Source organism: Corvus moneduloides, chromosome 6 (assembly GCF_009650955.1).
Source record: "Corvus moneduloides isolate bCorMon1 chromosome 6, bCorMon1.pri, whole genome shotgun sequence".
Lineage (NCBI taxonomy): Eukaryota > Metazoa > Chordata > Aves > Passeriformes > Corvidae > Corvus > Corvus moneduloides.
In genome coordinates this window covers 46,328,080-46,349,486 of record NC_045481.1, presented here as the reverse complement: position 1 = coordinate 46,349,486, position 21,407 = coordinate 46,328,080, and the positions used below count along the sequence as shown (strand labels likewise).

Sequence of the window (21,407 nt, the reverse complement as noted above, 5' to 3'; positions counted from 1 at the left end):
ACGTTTCTGAAGCACCCCAGGTCTTTATTCCTGCATCTTGCTTTGGTTGTCACCACCCAGCTATTGACTCTGAGAACTCACTCCAGCAGTGCTGGAGCGAACGGCTGGGTGAAAGAGCCTTTGGGTATGTGTGAGGACGTGGAGCAGTTGTGCTCATGCAGTAGGTCTGGGTTTAAGGTGGAAGGGGGACCACACTGCACTCAGCATTTGTTAAGCATTCCTTGGCTTCTCCTAACCAAACCAGGCTTTGTGAAGAGGTGTGCAGAAGGGAGCAGGTTACAGCTTTCATCATTCTGCCTTAGTGTGAGCAGCAAAAGCAACAACTACACCTGAGGATTTCCTGCTCTTCAGCTCCAGATCCCATGGTTCTTGTGAAGAACACACAGGACAATACTGTTCCCATATTTTCACACTTTTGGCTATTCCCTTCACTACTTCTACCCAGACAGGGAAACAAGAATTCAGAAACATGAGGAAAGATTTATCTCACTTTTTTTAAAGGAACATAGGTTTTTAGTATGAAGTACAGGAGTTTTCATATTGCATAGGATTTTTGGCAGATTTTGATAACATTTGACCAGTACAGAAGAATTTTCTCTACCTTAATTATGTAATATGAATTACATGATTTTCCATGATAATTTCCATTCAGATTTGTGTGGCAGGACACAACTCATACGTGCTGACCCTGCTTTGTGAAATGGTTAAAAATAAATAAATAAATATACAAATATTCGACTTCCTTTAGCTCAGAGGATAACTTCATTTTGTTTTCTTTTTCCTTTCACAGCTTTTGAAGGAAATTATTGGTCCCATGTTTTTCTCCAAAACCAGAAAGAATCTCTGCAAAGAAGTAAGTGTCTGACCTGGTATTTAATGTTTGCATTCAAGTGTGAGTGACAACTCTATTCAGCATCAAGTCCATATTGCAGAAGGCACTGTACAAAGCACATAATAAAAATAAATCTTTGCCTCAAGGAGCATATGTTTTGAAGCATTAATTTTAGAAATTCTGAATGAAGACTTCACATGTAAAAAGATTGTATAATGTGTTGTCTCACTGTGGTAAGTTTTAAACTAAATGGAAAGTGCTTTATTGTGCCATGCTGAGGTTTTTATGCCTAAGAATAGAAACTGTGAGCAGTTTAGTAGCCTTCCACGTTTAGAAATATGCTACTGGGGTAATTTGTGTGGTATGTTTGATTTTCGTTCCTACATATTACTGCCTAATATTACCTAAAAATCTAGGATATGGATTCTTTTGATATTGCAAAATCCAGGAAAGTAAATAAAGCTCATTCTCTGTATAAATTAGGTCTGTGAAAATGATTTTAAAGATTTCAGGTTAAAACAAACATATATGCAAAGAAACAGAGTATGGAATACTTCTTCCTCACCTTTATAGCCAGCAGCCGGGGGGAGTCAGTGTGAGGACAGATCTGTGCGTCAACATTCAGCTGTGCCAGCTGCTGCCACACTTCGGTAGTTTACCAGCAGTTTTCCCTTAAATCCAAAGAATGGCTTGTGTGCATCCATCCAGATATGTATGCAAAATTAACTGCAGCCACCTACTTACTGTGAATTTGTGCTAGTCCTTCTGAGTCTGAGAAATACAAATAGTAAGGTACTACTATCTTACTTGTGTAAAACAATGTGCAATGCCAAAGCAAAAAAAAAAAGCATATTATAGCTTTAAAGTACTAAAAATATTAGCTATCAGAAGTACTGTTAGAAAGGCAGGTATCATTAAAATGTTAACTCATAATTAAAATTTAATGGCAAATTTTGACTGTAGTTACTGTGACATTTTCTGCTACAAAGAAATTTTGGTTCTGTTCAAAAGGATGGTGGACAAGGACTTGGAAGCCAGAGTACAAGGGAGGGGTAAGCAGAAAAATCCCAATAGCCTCACAAAATTCCCTGAACTGAAAATAGTTGGAGACTGAGAGAATATCTATGGAAGTATATATGCCTGACCTGATGGTGGTCTTCCCTTGGGCAGTCTGTTAATGGTCTCTGCTGGAAATAAAATACAGAGCTACATCAACCCTTGGGCAGAAACAACACAATTTTTCACATGTCCTTTTCTGAAGAAATGCGAGGCACTGACTTCTAAATTTGAAGTTCATTCAATAAACATTTTGGTTGTTGTGTCCATGGCAAGAATGCATGAATGTCATCATGCTAACATGATACATTTTACGGGACATGATGTTCCTCTGCTACGGGATACAGAAGGCTGTAGGCCTTCTGAAAACACAAAATTTTCACAAGATCCTCTCTAGATAAGTATGGATATCAGTCCTAATATTCTGATTTTTTTTTCTATCCTCTATTCACAGACAATCTTCCTAGTAATTCACAATTTTAATGTTTTACACTAAAGTATCATGCTTTACTTCTGCATACTGTTAAAAAGCAATTCTATGTACTCCAAAGCTTGTTGCATATCAGTGGTTGAATGAAATTCTTTATCCAGTTCGGGGAAGATGTGGAGGTGTAGAACAAAAAGAATTATATAAAATGCAAGTTTATTATAATAAAGAGTATTTCTTTAGGCAGAAGAAACTGAGAGTGGCTTGAATTAGGTGATTTCTCATTCAGTATAAGCATGGAAAAGCTATATGAAGTTCATCCTAAAAGTAAAAATAGCTGAAGACTTGTGATCAGACAAAAAATTCCCAAATATTTAGGAACTCATCTCTGTCTTCTGTCTATTCTTATACCAAGAGAAACAGTAGAGCATGGATAAGGACAAATTAAAAGAAAATCACTAGATATTATTTAATAAAAGCTGAATTGAAAAGACAAACACATAATCTAGATTTAAACTTCCTTGAGTTATTGACATTCCCATTTGTTATTTTTCTTTGATAAGATTTAAATAAAAACAAATACAGTGACTATGCTCCTATATTTATTGAAAGGGGCACCTCTTGCACTCTGACCATTGTGCAGCCCCAGGTAATCTTTCCTTGGCACACTCTGAGGTTTGGTGGTCAGTATCACTCAAGCACAATGTATTAAACTAGTTGGACTTGGGCATGAAGGATCAATGATAACAATTAGCCAATTCCTGTTTTCCAGTCAGACCTTCAGGACAGAACAGAAGTGTGGAAGAGGAGTACTTTTTGCCAACAGGTAACAGTTCATTGGGAAACAGTATTTTCTACATGACCTGGATAAAACCAGTAGCATTCTGTAATCATTTTATCACTCCTTCAGAGTTAAAAAAAAATGTTTTGGCTTTAAAACAATAAATATAAATTGCATGTAGACTTTGATAAACTTATCCGATACTTTGTGACTCTAAGGTATATTCTAAGATACCTGAGTTTCATATGACACCATAAGCAAAAATAATTAACAAATTAAAAGAAACAATCTACGTCTACAAATACAGAACTGAGGACATGATTTTTGTTACTTCAGGAAAATTATCTGCTTCAGAGGGCCTGTTCAAATGCTGTAAGTAGGTGCAGAACTATCTAACAGCAAGTGCTGAATTTGTAACTCTCTTTTTTTATGATTCATTTCCACATCTGAAAATCTGTCTCTTCAGATGAATATTTCAGATTACTTCTTAAAAATGAAAACTGATTAAAACATTCCGTATATTTATAAAACTGGTTGGAACTTTGTCACACAAACACAGAGCCAAAAGAGTGGGGAATTACATGTTGGGCTTTGAAGACTGTGTTTGGATATCTTGTGATTTGACTCTGCAGTTAATCATGATACAGTAATGCCATAGGGAGCTTGGTAAATGCTGTGCTTGAGATGTTAAAGCTCTGTCCAGAAGCAAGCTGTCACCCTTGCAAACAGATCTAGCAGACTGAAATAAGAAGGTAAATCTTTATGTTACCCATGAAGGAGTTGGAAGGGTTTTTCCCAAGCTAGGAATCTAGCGAATCCTTGTCTGCTTACAGTGAATGAGAATATTGCTCTCACTCCTAATATTGTTTCACTTCATGACTTGAGATAAAATTTTGAGATTACAAAGAAAAAAAAATAGAGGGCTAGAATGTTGTTTACAGAATTAATCTGAGTAGAAACTTAATAGCTTGTCATAGTATTTTTATTTGAAATGCTAATCAGAATGAGCAAATATGTTTTTAAGAGACCTAAATCCATTTTTCTTTCTGTTTTATAGTTTTGAGCAAGGATTCCTGTTCTACATGGGGTGGAGGGCATTTTTCAACCTTTGATAAATACCAGTATGACTTCACTGGGACTTGCAACTACATCTTTGCAACCGTATGTGATGAGACCAGCCCAGACTTCAACATTCAGTTCCGTCGTGGGCTGGACAAAAAAATTGCAAGGATCATTATTGAGCTTGGACCTTCTGTTGTCATTGTTGAGAAAGGCAGCATTTCTGTCAGGAGTGTTGGGTAAGATTCTGCCATGAATGGGGAAGGATGTGTTCAGAGAAGGCAGGGAGTTACATAGCAGGTGCACTAAAGACTGCTTTGTGTCAAAAATGAATTAACAAATTACTGCAGTTAACATGCCTAACTGGACTCTACTCCCATTGCTTCCCATCACGCACTCACACTCTACAACATTCCCTTTATGGATTTCTCTAATCTTGTCAGTTTTCTGTCGTAACAATAATTCTTACATTAACAGGCCATAGAATCTCTTCAGCATAATCAACATTAGTTCTACCACAAAATCTTTATTGTTACAAGTTCTTGGAACATATAACTAAGCTCTAATAAAACCAAACCAAGTGAAGATGCCAAGTCCTGTGCAAACATTGTCAGTAGTAGAATCACTATGCACCCCATTTTCTGGTGATTCTTCTATGAAACTGCTGACATGGATTTTCAATCAATAGAAACTTTCATGTGTTTTGAAATGTCACAGCTAAAAAGGAAAAAAATGCTGTTTCATGTTGCTGCAAGTACTCAGACTGTGCATCTATCACACCCAAAATAAATAACTAATACCTGCATAATCTTGCTATGAGGTTGGTTTCTCTTCTCACCTTATTGCAGTGTCATTCAGCTGCCTTACACCAGCAATGGAATCCAAATAGCGCCTTATGGACGCAACATCCGCCTGGTGGCCAAGCTGATGGAGATGGAGCTGGTTGTCATGTGGAACAATGATGACTACCTCATGGTTAGTAAAATGCTCTCATAGAGCAGAGAAGAAAATTCTCACTGATTCACTGGAATGACAAGAACTCTTTGAACTTAATGGGTGCTTTTGCATGTATTTACTATTTTGATATTTATCTTTTCCTGTTTTATCCATTCCTCTTGAAATAAACAACTTTGCATGTTTCTTTCACTTGCAGCACTAAAGCCACCAGTGCTGAGATTTGTGGACACTTTCACACATTTTAATCTTTCCTCAGGGTATTCCAGCAGCTGCAATGTTTTGCTGAAGAGATGCTGTTTAAAGTTGTGTAGAATTTAATACTGTATGCCATAGTTTAGTCTTTTCTACTGTGCTTCCCTGGGATCTCTTTTGGTTTCAAACATTAAGTTCTTCTACCAGTTTCTTTGTTTCCTTCCTTTTTCTCAATCTTTTCAGGTTTTCCCTCCAAAATCCCCAATACATTTTCTCAGTGTGACCTGTGATATTATTGCCACAAAAGACACTGAATTCTAAATTGATAAGTTTGCTAAAACGAGGAGAGTCATATATAATAAATTTTCTGGGAGATTTATCAGCATTAATAAGACATATAAGAGAAAATGCTACTGTGATGGGTTAATCTGACTATACAAACAATATAGTTTTATTTCCCCTGATCTAATATTTTCATAATAATTCATTGTTTGTAGCCAGTAATACTACCATTTTAATCTCCAGAGCAACAGAGAACTGAATAACCTTCTTCTGAAACAGATTTTCTTCCTGTAACCCTAAGTTTCTTAAGAGAAGAAACCTGAAATTCATGGTCTGTCAACAAAGATATTAGCAAGCATTCAGCATTAATTTCCTTTTTTTTTTTTTTTTGGGCTCCTTAGAATATTATCTACTTTCCCTTCTCTGTAAGCGTCTTCAAATCTTATTCTTCTTTAAATGCTAATTAAAAAAAAGTCACTATTTGCCTGTTGGGAAAAGATGTCACTGCTTACAAAACTCTTCCTTCAAAAAAGTCACTGAAATTAATAAGAAGAATCACTTTTGGGTGCTTGAACTGAATTTGGTTGAGAAAGGTAAAGCTGTGCAGGTAATTTTACTTAGGGTGATCCTTTTAAATGTTTTCTTCTATCTTATTTTAGGTTTTGGCTGAAAAAAAATACATGGGGAAAACCTGTGGAATGTGTGGGAACTACGATGGTTATGAATTGAATGAATTTGTGCGTGAAGGTAAGAAACAAGGACATTTCCGACAGAAGGGGAATGAAGTAAAGTGAGTCAAGGTGAAAACTGAATACTGTGATAGCATTGCTGGGTTTCAGAATTGAATAAAGCAGTCCCAAATGGGGCACCAACATACTTCTCCTATGGTTATGCTACACTCTGTTATCTGCTATGAGCATAATATAGTGGGTTCCTCACACAAGTGATAAGGACTCTTATCTTTTATAAACAGGTGGTAAGGATCACACCCTCCTAATTTTCACAAGAGAGTTGTCATTGGGAAGATTAACTAGTAGGCCATTTAACAGTCAAAGAGTAAAATCTGAGTTTTGCTACATCACAGCAACAAGTAAACAAACCAATGCAGGTTTTTTCCTGACAAATTTTAACCCTTCAATTTTCAGGTAAATTGCTCGATACATTTAAATTTGCTGCTTTACAAAAAATGGATGATCCATCAGAGATTTGCCTGTCTGAGGAGATACCAATTTCCACTGTTCCTCACAAAAAATATGTAAGAAAGATCTTCTTGGCTTCTCTGCAGCAGGATTCTTAGCAGGGGGGCAGGGGGGGCAAGATAGATAGATAGAAATCAACAACAGAGAGGCAGTGGTTTCATAAAACTGACTTCCATGAAAACAGGTAAAGTCAACATTTGTATAGCATGATATGAGAAAGAAAAGGAGTTCTTTGCATTAAAATACATTTTAATGAAAGCCCCCAGGCGTTTTAAGGCTAGATTTAAATCACTCATAAAAATCAACCAGCATTTAGCTCACAGCTTTCTGGAATTCCATCCAGGTCATCACAGGAAATTGATGGAAACAGTGAAGCATTAAGAACTTTTTTTCTAACAGCTGATACTATAAACTGTACAGACTTGAAGATATTCACAATGCCTAAAACATATTGCCAGATAACAGCACTGATAACAGGGACAACCACTGTCAATTGTTATCACTTACAGTTCTAAATGAAGAGAAAATCAGTGTGCCTGAGAACCTCTGAGACCTTATACTGCAGTAGGCAGCATGATAGGCAACACAAACATGCAGGCAAGAGAAATGCACCAAATGTGTGCTCAAAGAGGAATGAATTTTGTGATCTTCACATCTGGGATGTTTGTCCTGGAACTGAATTTCCATGAGACAACACATTTCCTGTGTATAATGTTCTCAGCCATTTTTAGGGGGGTCGATGGCATAGAAAGTGACTTAATTTTCAACATAATGAGAAGCAGAATTATTTCAATATATCAAGTTCCTCCTATTGTACAGTGGATTTATATTCCTTTCTACCAGTGAATTTCTCACACATTTTAAGTCAAATACAATTATTAAACTGTAGGGGGAAAAACAAACAAAACCAACAAGAAAATCATAACTAGCAATGTTATTCCATTGTGGTTTTCATATGAAGGAAACACCACTAGGAACAATTTTCTTTCTCTTTTTATTTAGGCCATAATCTGCTCTCAGCTACTTAATTTGGTGTCACCAACCTGCAGTATACCAAAAGATGGGTTTGTGATTCGTTGCCAGCTCGATATGCAGGACTGCAGTGAGCCAGGACAAAACAACTGCACTTGCTCTACACTGTCCGAGTATTCCAGGCAATGTGCTATGTCCCACCAAATGGTGTTCAACTGGAGAACTGAAAACTTCTGCTGTAAGTTCAAATGGTTTATTCATGAGAGACTGTGCTTAACTTTTCTATGTCTTAAATAGAGGGATAATGATAAATAACTGGGATATAAAACAACTGATAAAAAGAAGTTCCTACTGTCTTTAATCAAACAATTTTCTACAGAGAACAGTGGTCTTTGGTAAAGTTGTAAGAAGGAGAGCAGGGAAACCTCAAAGGAGAAGAAAGCTCAAAACATAGGTCCTATGTCTAGATCAGTGACAATAAAACAGAAACATCCACCAAGTGAAAACTTTTAATTTTTCACACTTCTACCAGGAGGCTGTTTGCTCATAGCACAGTTTTCTTATTATTGTATCTAGCAAATTATCAAGTGAAGAGAGAGCACTTTTAAAGAGCCCCTGAGGTCTTTTAACCTTTTTGCTAACAATTGCCATCGCTCCTTTTATTCACAGATGATTTTCAGTAGTCCTTTTTCAGATGCTCGGCCTTTTTATTTACAATGACTGATTAGAAGTAAAACCTTGAAGTACTACAGAAAATATGATTTGTGGTACTTCATTAGGCTGCAGTATGGCCTGTTTGCCATTCTTCAAGCTTCTGAAAAATGTTTCCACTAAGTACAGCATGAAAAATGAAAAAAAGCCAGAGTGAATATGATGGTAACTGTGAATACTCAGATGATGAAATGAGTATTGAGGCAGGGTAAAAGAATGTTAGTGTCAGAAATCAGAAGGTCTTTTCCTTGCTAGGTAGCAGATGAAACATTCTTCTATGTTTACACTTTAAAAATCTTAACACTCCCACTGTTTGTTGCAGCTGTGGGAAAATGTTCTGCGAACCAAATCTATGAGGAATGTGGTTCTCCATGTATTAAAACCTGTTCCAACCCAGAGTACAGCTGTTCCAGTCACTGTACCTATGGCTGCTTTTGTCCAGAAGGTATCATTTCATCATATTCTTAATGGATCACACGAATGTTTTTTGCACATATCCAGTCAAGTGGAATAGACTGCTTAATAATGAACTAGCTGTGCATTTCAAGGCATTGTACTGCTTTCTCAGGTAACATAATGTAACTGGAGTTTTGAGTAATCACGGTCCTCCAAAGATGGTTGGTCACTCTTTGCAAGAACAGAGCTATGAAAACATTTTCCTCACAAGACCATGATTTGTGATGGGATAATGATATGCCATCTGCTTAAAGTTCTTCATTAAAATATACATTGATCAGGCACCAGGAAGAGGTAGCATGCCTCCCTCAGAGGATTTCTGCAATATTATGGGCATTTTGTAAATTGCCTTTAAAATAGTTCAAGATGAACTTGCTACAGAAATTGTGATTATTACAATCATTTGCATGTCAAAATAGGACAATTGGCTGCACTTTCATATGACAAAGTAGCCAAAAGCCTTTGTCACTTGTGAAGACTCAGTTTTATTTAATTAGGAGAAAATTTCCTGCATGTTACATCTCCAAGTATGGGCACTGGCTATGCAAGAATAGCATTCTCAAGCTAATTTCAGAAAGCATTCAAGCCATAATAACTGTAGTGCTAAGTGAGGATGAGGAAAAATATTTTGTTTATCTTCTTTGGCAGGAACTGTTCTTGATGACATCTCAAAGAATCGGACATGTGTTCACATAAGCCAGTGTCCATGTACACTGAATGGGAAAACATATGCTCCTGGTGAGACAATGAAAGCAGCTTGTAGGACTTGGTGAGTACCAACAGGTACTTCCATGAGAGAATGAAGAGTACCTTCACCAAAAAATTGGAAAATTCTGCCTAACCTTTTGAAGGGCAGCACCTTTCACGATTCAGGAAAGTTTACTGACAATCCATACAAGAGTTCTGCAACTTGGAATTAAGATGAGCGACTTCAACTGATATACATAGACAAAGAAAATCAAAGCATAGAAAGCATAAGGAGAGAAGTGAAAAAAATGACATATTCCATTACTAGGAAGTAGCTGAGTTTTTAGAGTGTGAAGAAAAGAATAACCTTACACAGAATTTTTTGGTTTCTGCAGTAAATGTGTGATGGGTCAGTGGAACTGCAAAGACTTGCCCTGCCCTGGAAGGTGTTCACTGGAAGGAGGCTCCTTTGTTACCACGTTTGATTCAAGGCCATATAGATTCCATGGGGTTTGCACTTATGTTCTTATGAAGGTAATTTCCTGCAGTCTAGAAACAGAAAATAACAAATACATATATTTTAGTCTGTCTTTGGTTTCCTATTGGAACACAAGCTGAGTATTCAAATATTCATAAGATACACATTTATTCTACAAATCATTGTTATACTGACATAGGCTTCTCTTTTTACTTCTCTTTTCTGTTTCCCTCCAGAGTTCCAGCCTGCCACACAATGGAACCCTAATGGCTGTTTATGAAAAGACTGGTTATTCTCATTCTGAGACATCACTTAGTGCTATAATTTACCAATCTACAAAAGTAGGTATTCCCTCCACAGGTTCCATCCAGCATTTCATCACTATTTTCACAAAATAAGTGTTCAAAGTAATTTCTAGTAGCCTGCACTTGAAAATTATGGGTGATAAATACTGAAGATATGTTTCTGCTCATGCATACACAGTAAAGACCTCAGTTGTTACATCAAATCAGGAAGGTATTTTCAAAGTGAAAACTAAAAGCAGCGTGTTATAACGTGAGAAAATGCTTGAATTAATTTTTTTCTTTTACATAGATCATTAACAATATAGTTGCTCAACATATAAATACCATCTGTAAATATAATTACTCCTGGTTCCATGTCCTCTTCTTACAGGACAAAATTGTGATTTCTCAGAATGATCTCCTTACTGATGATGATGAACTTAAGCGGCTGCCTTACAGATCAGGTAAAAAAAGGGAATATAGGTTATATCCAAATTAAATTAAATGTCTGTTTTACACAACCCAGCATCTTTTGCAATTTCTCAATTGCTAATACCAGGAGTTTTAGAGGAAGGTTACAGTCTTTCCTGCTGCATCTGTTCCTCTGTGGAGAGTTGTGTGTGGGAGAAGAGTTGTAGACAGAGTGCTAGAACACTTATATATGTGTTAAAATTGTTACCTTGCAGTATCACCAACATCTCTATTTTTAAACATGCTTGTTCCTTCAGGAGACATCACTGTTTTCAGACAGTCCTCCATGTATGTTCAAATGCATACAAACTTTGGGCTGGAACTTGCAGTTCAAACATCACCTGTGTTCCAGGCCTATGTGAAAGTTGGATCACAATTCAAAGGCAGAACACTAGGTAAGTAATCTAGTCCCCATGCAAAGGAGAAAAGGTAGGGAGTATAATTTTGAAAGTTTGTATTTGAAATTAGTATTCATCTTTTAGGAAATAAATTTTTTTCTCAAAAAACCCCAACAGATCATGCATGGAAAACTGATGTGCTAAGAATTGGTTTTCTGCTAATAACTTTAAAACAAATTGAAGAAATGAGATGGGTCACATTTTTCATGCATAATACAACTCTGTTCTGTTCATGTGTGCCTTTTTCAGTATGTTCTTTACTACACAATGAAGGAGCAACAAATAAGTCTGTGTGGTCTCTGCATCTTGGAGCACACGGTTCTTTGAATGTAGTGCACGACCACTGTAAACACAATGAGCCTAAGAATCTAAGAGCTTCTCAGCTGGTAATCACCAGATGGAGATGTTTATGTTTATTGAACAGCAACATTAGCCACACAGGCATATTTTCCATTCTGGTTATGGGGAATTACAGAGAGGCTTTAGCTTTTACGAAAGCTTAAATGCATATTCTTTGATATTATGCATTTAATATAGATAAGAAAACATGCAACTGCAAAAGTGTTTCATGGTCTTTCTCTTTTAAATTGTTTAAAACTACTTTTTTCTAAAAACAAGACAACAACCTCTTTTTGAATTTGTCATTGAATAGAAGCTGACACTCTTTACTTGAGGAGGCAGAGACTCAGTGACTGAATGTGTACGTAATCAAGATTCTCTGGCTGCTTGACCTGAGTATTCATTGACACTCCATGTAGAGCTTTTGAATCAATTTTCTCACTGTTATAGAGTGAAACATAGGCATTGTGCACACATTTTTAAATTTTCAGCCATCCCTTGCATTTCCTATGTTATCAGGTTTGTGTGGCAATTACAATGGAGACACTACAGATGACTTCATGACCAGCATGGATATCACTGAAGGGACAGCCTCCCTGTTTGTAGATTCCTGGAGGGCAGGAAATTGCCATCCTGCCTTAGAGAGAGAGACAGACCCTTGTGCTTTGAGCCAACTAAACAGTAAGTAGATGATGCTGTGGTAAATGAATTCTCCAGCTGGCTTTGTCTGACACTTTCATAAGCCCCTACCAGGGATATAAGAGAGCTGGACAGAAGCAGAGACTGAGAGGATTGAGCATCGCAAATTGTCACCAAAAAGACTTTTCTGTTTTCTAGAATACATATCAAGTGAAAGCTCATCAGGTCTCATTCTAGAGATCTGGGATTGAGATGATGAATGAGAGGGGTTTGGTGATTTGTCTAGTGAAACTGCAATGTCCACGGTTGTCTTAGGCTTGCTCAGCAGTACCGTGACTGAAATCCAGGCTTTGCCTTCCCAAGTCTCTATTGCTATTGGCCTTAAAAAAAAAAATAGTGAAAAAGAAAAAAAAAAGCTCTACTGAACTGCTGGTACAAGAATAGAGTCTAAAAACTAACAAGCTAGGAAGTTGTCCTATTCTTCAATGCATCATTGCCAAAAGTTCACCTAAAATATCAAATATTTTAAAAATTTCTCTTTGAAAGTTTCCCCCAAACTTTCCCTTTTTAATGTTTATTATTTACTTTCATTAGAAATATCTGCTGAGACTCACTGCTCCATTCTTACCAAGAAGGGTACAGTGTTTGAGAAATGCCATGCTGTGGTGAACCCTATTCCTTTCTACAAGGTAGGAAGTTATGATGGATGTTGTACAGAGGGAGTCCAAATATAAACCAGATTGGACTCATATACGGTGTCCCACGCATTGAATCAGCAATGCTGAGAAGCTTAGGAACAGGTGTGGTTTTGAAAAATCATGTCTCCACCACACTGAAAGTGTCTTTGGTCACAGGCACCAGTCCCATCCCTGTGAATCAGAAAATATTTTTGCTCATGCTGCAGTTGTCCATGACAACAACTTTAACTGTGCAAAGTATTGATTTTACCATGTGCATAATTGAGCTCAATATATTTGCCAATCTACACAGAACATTTTGAAAAATAAAAATGAGAAGCAGCAAATAAACAAAGGCATTTTTTAGGTACTAAGTATATTTTATTTACATCAGCAGTGCAGTTACTCAGATATTTTCCATCAGTTTTAGTTATGCAATAATATGTATCTTGTATGACTTAGTTCTGCAATTCAGCATAGAATAATATTGGTTGGAAAACATCTTTGAGATCATTGAGTCCAACCATAAATGTAACAATGCCACATCCACTGCTAAATCACATCCCTAAAAGTCACGTCCACATGTTTTTTTTAAATACCCCTAGGGTTTAGCACTTTTAAATGTCTGTTCCCCAGTAACAAAGTACTCGCCATGTGTTGGGTTTCAGAGATGTGTCTACCAGGCCTGTAATTATGAAGAGACCTTTCCCTATATTTGTTCTGCTCTGGGATCGTATGCACGAGTGTGCAGTTCCATGGGCTTAGTCCTTGAGAACTGGAGAAGCAGTATGGACAATTGCAGTAAGTACCTGAACCAACTCTAACTGGTCTGCCATCAGATGAGGAATGAGGAAATAGTGATCAGAAAGAAGAGCAGAAAGTGGGTAACAAATATCCAACTTTTGTCTACCCTTCTGGTGTCTGTCAGAACAGGATTGTTATTTCAAGACTATATGAAAAACATTATTCATATGCTTTAAGGTGAGCATGTGGATGCTTCCAGGACTTGATAATTAATGTACAGAATAGACAGAAAAATAGCTATCCTGTAAAAAGAGAAAGAACTAGGGAAAACTGACTGCAGATTTTATCTTACTGTTTTGCAACTCAGACATAAGCACAGGTTTCACAGTTACTCAAAAATACACTGATAGTTCTGCTAAGCTTCCCTTTGCATTATTAAATTCCAAGATACACAAAGAAGCAGTAAGATATTTTACCTGCATGAAACCTCCAAACACCTGCATAGTTTGGTGTTAAGCCTTGGTCTGCAATATGTTTTGCTAGAGCTCCACATCCACAGGAAGAGAAGCAATGGGAAGCTTTAAGCATTGAAGCTGTTGACACAAAAGAAGCAGTACATTATGAGCACAAGAACATTATCTTTCACAAGGAAGAGGATCAGTAAATGAAGTTTAACATACACTCTTGTCTTGTTTTATAGCTATTACTTGTACTGGTAATCAAACATTTAGCTACAACGCTCAGGCATGTGACAGGACATGCTTGTCACTCTCCAATCGAGCCCTGGAATGCCATCCAACTGATATTCCTGTTGAAGGCTGCCAGTGTCCTAAAGGAACGTACCTGAACCACAAGAGTGAGTGTGTTCGTAAATCTCATTGTCCTTGCTACTTAGAAGACAGGAAGTACATTCTGCCTGACCAGTCAACAATAACTGGTGGGATCACCTGGTAAGTGTGTCAAGTTTAAAGGTGAACAAATTGAAAACAGAGGTGAGGGGTCTTCCTGTGTCTGTCGAGGGTTAACTGCAGTAAGCAGGCAAGCACCACACAGCCACTTACTCCAGCTGGATCTGGAAGAGAATCAGAAGGACAACAGCAAGAAGCTTTATGGGTAGAGATACAGACAGTTTACTAAATTTCTTTACTCATAATAAGCAAAAAGCTTATTTAATAAGCAAAGCAGCATGCACAATCAAAGCTCAGTAAGGAACTGATTCAGAACTTCCCGTCAGTAGGCAGCCATTCAGACATTTCCAGGAAAGCATGAATTTGCCATGCATAATGGTTTGTTGGGAAGACAAGTGCTGTAACTCTGAACACCCCTCCTTCCTTCTTCTTTACCTGAGCTTTTACTGCTGAGCTTGATGTGGTATAGTATGGAATCTCTCTTTGGTCAGTGGGGTCAGCTGTCCTGGCTGTGTCCCATCCCAGCTTTCACACTCTCAGCCTCCTCCCTGCCAGGACAACATGAGGAGCAAGAATGCTGGGACACTGTTCAGCACCAGCTAAAACAACATTGTGTTATCAACACTGTCCTGGTCACAAATCCAAAACATAACACCACTGAGCTGCTACAAAGAAAATTAACTCCATTCCAGCCCAAACCAGTATAGTCTCCTTTATTTTTAATAACATAAGTTTATTTTTCAAGACTTTTTTTTTTTACCCTTTTCTAGACTACAAATACTCTTAACTGAACAGAAAGCATTTGACTTACCTTAAGCTTGAAAATGTTACAGAGAAAAATAGAAAATAATAGTTAAGATCTGATTATTCCTACTGGGAGACTTTGTCAACAGCACTTAGCTATATACAAACTTCTGGAATGACTTGGTAGGCCATCCTCACAGTGACAATTGCCTACTAGTGGTAATAGTGATAATAGCCTATTATTCACTTTCCAATCTGATGTTACTGTAGAATACAAAAAGTGAAGAGATAAATTAACTCATATTCCACTTCAGAGGATGGGAAGGAGGTAGTAACATGAGCGAAACATTTCTAATCAAACAATTTTGCAAAACATCAAAATTTCTTTCTCAGAAGAGATTTTCATTGATTTTTTTTTTTTTTCCTCCCTAGCTATTGTGTTAATGGGAGGCTAAGTTGCACAGGCAAACCTCAAAATCCTGCAGGTATGGGTCTGATATTGTTTACTTAGAAACTTTTTTTTGTCCTCTGTGTTGTAAAATTACTACTTCACTGTTCTCTTCTATGTTATTTTCTCTTCAATGTTCATTTTTCTTCCTTTTTTCTAGAAAGCTGCAAAGCTCCTAAGAAATACATAACATGCTCTGACAGTTTAGAAAACAAGTATGGAGCTGCATGTGCCCCTACCTGTCAGATGCTGGCTACTGGAATTGAATGTGTGAGTTTCACAGCTCTGTGATATTTATCCTTTTGAGAGAGGTTGAATGTTCTAGTTGTTACTTAGAACTAGACGACATTCCTTCTAGTGTAATTAAAGGAATTATTTTATCTAACATGATACAGTTAAATATCAGGCTGTGCACACACAATTTGTACATGTATTTAAGAAGTGATTAAAGAAATTAATTGCATGAATTAAATTCAATTAAACGAATAGAATAAAAATCCATTAAGGATTCTTAACTACATGGCTATCATGTCTGGCTCAGGTACTCCATAAGCTGTGACTCCATGTCAATGGAAATACAGGGTTTATGCTTCCTGTTCTATTTTTTCTCAGCTCTCTGCTGCTGTTGCTCACAGAATGCAGGAGACCTGGGCTAGGTGAACATCTGGGCTGTCCTGATAGGGCTTGCCTATATTAAGGAAACAGACTAATTGGAAGAATTGCAATAAGATATGAAACATAAGATATTCTTCCTTGATATGAAGAATATTCTGTTGTGCTCTTTCTGGAAGACTGGTAGTGATGGGAAGATAAATTTTTCAGAGTCTTCAGGTATGCTTAGTATCTCACACCACAAGTATATGTTACAGCTTCAGTGAAACTAGTTCAATTGACAGCATGTTAGTACAAGGAACATCACAAAACTAAAATCAAGCCAAAACAGAACTTAGCACAGGTTCGCTCCTGACACCATTCACATCTAGGATAAAATGTATCTCACATTCTTTTCTTTTTGTTTTGCAATCTGTTGACCTTTCCCAGATACCCACAAAGTGTGAGTCAGGCTGTGTCTGTGCTGATGGCCTCTATGAAAATCTTGATGGTGGGTGTGTGCCAGCTGAGGAGTGTCCATGTGAATATGGCGGCCTTGCTTATGGAAGAGGTGAACAAATCCAGACTGAATGTGAGATCTGGTAAGAATCACGGAGTTGTTCATTGCAGATCCTCTGTTTCACTAAAGTGTACAACCACATAAAAAGAAGTGTTTAACTGACAGGAGAGTAGGAAATGGCAACAGCTGTAAAGAAGAAATACCATGACAGAGTGCAAGGATTAACAGAGAGAGAAGCTTAGCATTTGACAATATATGTATAGATAAGAGTCATTGTACCAGCTTCAGGGATAATTTCTGTCTTATGTACATTCAGGAATAAACGCAGCCAGTAGGGCCTGTGACTGTAAATTATATAAAGTCAAGTATTATTAACAACTCTACTTAAATAAAGATGCGGGCACAATCTTTCTTCTTTTCTGTAGACAAAAACAGCCACCCCCAAAAAGATTCCCATCTGTTTAGCAGCATTCTCAAAGTACTTTATTCCCTTTCCAGTTACTAATCTATTATTAAAAAAATACCACCACTCCCCAAACTACACAGAACAATGATTTCTGATCTCATTAAGAGCAAAAAGTAAATGGGTTTTATATACTATTTCTTTCATGAAAAGAAGCACAAAAATTATTTAAGGTTTCTTCTTTATTATGAATTCATTTTCTAAGCAGTCCACAAATTTTAATGAGGTTCTTATATTAACTGTTACTTGGTCTCAGTGTACATTAGTTAATTAATAGAACATGTTATCAATAAAAGTGGATGTATATAAAAAGAACTAGGTTAAGATGGCATTTCTTTGAAATCTGAGTGTGATTTCTCTTCTCACTCCCAGCACTTGCATGAAAGGCAAATGGAAATGTGTTCAGAAAACAAGGTGTTCCTCCACCTGTAATCTGTATGGAGAGGGCCACATCACCACCTTTGATGGACAGCGTTTTGTGTTTGATGGCAACTGTGAATACATATTAGCTATGGTAACCCGCTTCCTCCTGGTTATTTCAGCAGCATCTCAGCATCAAGAAATAGCTGGATTTAAATGACTAATGAAAATATGCTAGGATCCATCAATAAACAATACAGCATTTTGAATTTTTATAACCCCTTACTGAGTTTCTATATATTACATTTATTTCAACACTTAGAATAAAAATATTTTACTTCTAAAAAACCATATTTTTCATGCAATTATAACCAATTTTAGATTTTTAAATAATATATTTAAATAGTCATTGTATTCTGTACTAAACAAATATGACTTTTAGGGAAGTTATGTCAGTTTGACCAGCAAAGCAGAGGTCATCACCTCCCAAAACAAACAGAATTAGTCGTGACATTTTAAGCATCCTGTATTTTCTTATAGTTTTATGTTTTAACTTGGAAGACTTCAGACAGAGAGTCTACTGGGCTTTTGTGCTTCTTGTTGTTTGTTTTGGGTTTTTTTTTAGGATGGCTGCAGTGTTAACAGACCTGTTTCCTCTTTCAAAATTGTTACTGAGAATGTCATCTGTGGGAAATCAGGAGTTACGTGCTCCAGATCCATCAGCATTTACCTTGGGGTAAGCTCTTCTTTCTGCCATTATCCAGCTGAATAGATTTTAAGACCAGGTTTTCTTAATTTTTGGAAGCTTTGGCTGTATCTTAGAAGAGATGGTCTTCTAAGTGAAATCATGTGCTAAAACTAGAGCCTTGGTTTTAGTAGGAAATGCCATAGTTGTTTGCTTGAGTTTTTTTAATTCTCATGTTGTGTTTTGTTCTCCAAGACTCTTGCCTGTGTCAAAGCCAGGAAATTTTGAAGCTTACTCTGCAGTGAATTGCTCAGTCAAAAGATACTGATTTCCTGCTGTAGTATCACAGCATCTGAACTTCAGCAAGGAAAATACTGAAACTTGGTAAGTTATAACTTTCACATAAATTTTCTTCCAGAATCTGACAATCATACTGAGAGATGAAACCTTCGCTATTTCTGGGGAAAATCCTGGTGTACAGTACAAAGTGAAAAAGAACGCCCTTCACCTGATGTTTGATGTCATTATCCCAGGAAAATACAACATGACCCTTATTTGGAATAAGCATATGAACTTCTTCATCAAGATCTCCAGAGAAACACAGGTATTGCAGAATAACTTCCTCAGTAAAGTGTCCTTCAATTCAGATTGAACTGCACATTTGATCACAGTTGCCTTAAATCTCTATGATGGCAAAGGTTTTCCAGAAATGCTACTAGAAATTCATTTTTATCATTATTTCCAAAACAGCAGAGACCTTCACAAGAGGCTGACTTTTAAGGGATTTCTGTACTAAATTCAGGAAATTTTTGAGCTAAGTGTTTGTAATTTATGCAACTGCATGTTTGAATTTGATCTTTAAATGACAACAGTTTATACAGTTTAGAGGAGAAACCCATGCACAAGACACTAAGAATGTACAAGAGAGTATTTGTAGATGACATTCACTCCTAAAGCACAGGAAATCATCAGTAATCAAAAGGAAAGGTGAGAATTGCAACTTGCTGAACTGATGCTGGTGCTTTCATTGAATCTAGGAAACGATCTGTGGTTTGTGTGGGAACTATAATGGCAACATGAAGGATGACTTTGAAACTCGAAGCAAGTATGTGGCATCAAACGAGTTGGAATTTGTCAACTCTTGGAAAGAGAATCCTCTCTGTGGGGATGTGTACTTTGTAGTGGACCCCTGTAGCAAGAACCCTTACCGTAAAGCATGGGCAGAAAAGACATGTTCCATCATCAACAGCCACGTTTTTTCTGCCTGTCACAATAAGGTAAGAATTTATTTGCTCTTCTTTTTATTTATAGGCATAATCTCTATTCTTCCAAATGTTCACACTCCAGGTGGTTTACTGTTCGTCAAAATGTTTCAATAAAATACATTTAAAATTTTCTGTGGCTCACATTTATATTAATTTTTTTTTTTTTAACTTGCTCTTCACCAGCAAATAAATACAAAAACTAGGTATGGTATTAACTGATTAGTTAAAACTACAAGAGTGAAAAACGAATGAAGACTTAAGAATCAGGAATTATTAGTCAGTCTGTTGGTGATGCCTGATATTGATCCATGCATTTTCAGGTGGTGAAAACCAGTGAGAAATGTGGATAATGTTGCAGTGGTTATGCATACACCTAGAGTATAATAGGCACAAAATCATCTTGGAAATGAATCCCTTCCTTTTGCCCTGCAGGTGAATCGGATGCCCTACTATGAGGCCTGTGTCCGAGACTCCTGTGGATGTGACATTGGAGGGGACTGTCAGTGCATGTGTGACGCCATCGCAGTCTATGCCATGGTGTGCTTGGAAAAAGGTGTCTGCATTGACTGGAGGACCCCCGAGTTCTGTCGTAAGTTCCTTTAAGCTCTCCTTAAACAGGCTTAAGAGATTTTTATTGTCAGCATATTCATATGGAAACATAGATAACTAATTAATAACCACCTCTAAGTTTGCATTTTCTCTGTGGGCAAAGAGTTGACCTCAGTCAGCTGGGTTTTGAAATCTGTACTTTTCTGCTAATTAACCAAAATAGTTTAACTCTTTTTACCATGGAGTAATGAGAGAGAAAATAATGTGGTCACAGAAAGCAGACTGTTTCTTCTGCTATCATTGTATAATGCACTGTGAGTTTGGCAGCAGAGAAAGTATGAAATTGTAAAAAAATTTTTCATTTGAGCTATGATGAAATCACCTTCTGTGTGGATGTCAAGGGAATGAAGACAGCTGTGTTGGCTGGAACACTGTAAAACAGGAAAAAGACATCAAGGTGTTCCAGAACAGCACATATAGAGGAAACAAAGAGGATCAACATGCTTTAAATTAATATTAGAGTTGTCATCTTTGATGGTTTTGTTTCCATATTTCAATATATTGTGCATTAAAAGCTGTGGAAATGCCTGCATACTGTATTTGCAAAAAAGAAACTGACTTCCTAGAGTTAAAATATAAATTTACATTAGACGCTAATCACTTCAGTGAAGTTTTTTTTAATTCCAACTGTTAATTATTTTGACCTCCTTCTAGTACTTTGAAAATAGCATGCCATTAATTTGAAAAGAAATTAATCTGACTTGTCTCTTGCTTTTCCCTTTTTTAGCTGTCTATTGTGAGTATTACAATTCTCATACAAGAACAGGAATTGATGATGCTTTTTCCCATGGCTACAATGATGACAAATGCACCTGGCACTACAGGCCTTGTAACTGTCCAAATCAAAACTACAAATATGTCAATATTGAAGGTAATAGCTTCTACTACCGTAAACCAGGAAACAGGAACATAATAATTATTTTCAATGCTGGTTTTTTTAAATGTCATACCACAGTTGAATAATGGTAATCTAATTGATGTCATATTTGAAGAAATTTTGCTGATCTTTCCTTTACCAGTAGTGTTTTAAATACATAATCAACTCAGTAGCTGTACTACATTTAGCTTTATGTCAGTCTCAGCCTATCTGGAAGAGAAATACTTGCACCAAATCAAAATTGGTATTAACTGATAACACTGTACTTAGGAAAGAAAACCTGTGGAGACAGCAAT

At 36.9% G+C, this 21,407-nt stretch overlaps 1 protein-coding gene across 1 annotated transcript in view; it reads left to right on the top strand.

Moving 5' to 3' along the window:
- Positions 1-732: 732 nt before the first annotated feature.
- The window catches only part of MUC6 (mucin 6, oligomeric mucus/gel-forming), a gene marked incomplete at its 5' end in the record, with an annotated part of 43,467 nt that continues 22,792 nt past the window's right edge, over positions 733-21,407 (top strand). The window contains 26 exons of the mRNA XM_032113176.1: positions 733-853; positions 3,088-3,141; positions 4,154-4,394; positions 5,004-5,130; positions 6,246-6,333; positions 6,732-6,841; positions 7,788-7,995; positions 8,791-8,913; positions 9,573-9,693; positions 10,007-10,145; positions 10,326-10,430; positions 10,765-10,837; positions 11,102-11,239; positions 12,101-12,262; positions 12,815-12,909; positions 13,566-13,698; positions 14,342-14,591; positions 15,726-15,778; positions 15,902-16,011; positions 16,783-16,934; positions 17,688-17,829; positions 18,301-18,411; positions 18,779-18,964; positions 19,398-19,637; positions 20,058-20,214; positions 20,962-21,105. Of these exons, the coding sequence (XP_031969067.1) occupies positions 733-853; positions 3,088-3,141; positions 4,154-4,394; positions 5,004-5,130; positions 6,246-6,333; positions 6,732-6,841; positions 7,788-7,995; positions 8,791-8,913; positions 9,573-9,693; positions 10,007-10,145; positions 10,326-10,430; positions 10,765-10,837; positions 11,102-11,239; positions 12,101-12,262; positions 12,815-12,909; positions 13,566-13,698; positions 14,342-14,591; positions 15,726-15,778; positions 15,902-16,011; positions 16,783-16,934; positions 17,688-17,829; positions 18,301-18,411; positions 18,779-18,964; positions 19,398-19,637; positions 20,058-20,214; positions 20,962-21,105 (3,583 nt within the window). The remainder of the gene's footprint in view (positions 854-3,087; positions 3,142-4,153; positions 4,395-5,003; positions 5,131-6,245; positions 6,334-6,731; positions 6,842-7,787; positions 7,996-8,790; positions 8,914-9,572; positions 9,694-10,006; positions 10,146-10,325; positions 10,431-10,764; positions 10,838-11,101; positions 11,240-12,100; positions 12,263-12,814; positions 12,910-13,565; positions 13,699-14,341; positions 14,592-15,725; positions 15,779-15,901; positions 16,012-16,782; positions 16,935-17,687; positions 17,830-18,300; positions 18,412-18,778; positions 18,965-19,397; positions 19,638-20,057; positions 20,215-20,961; positions 21,106-21,407) is intronic.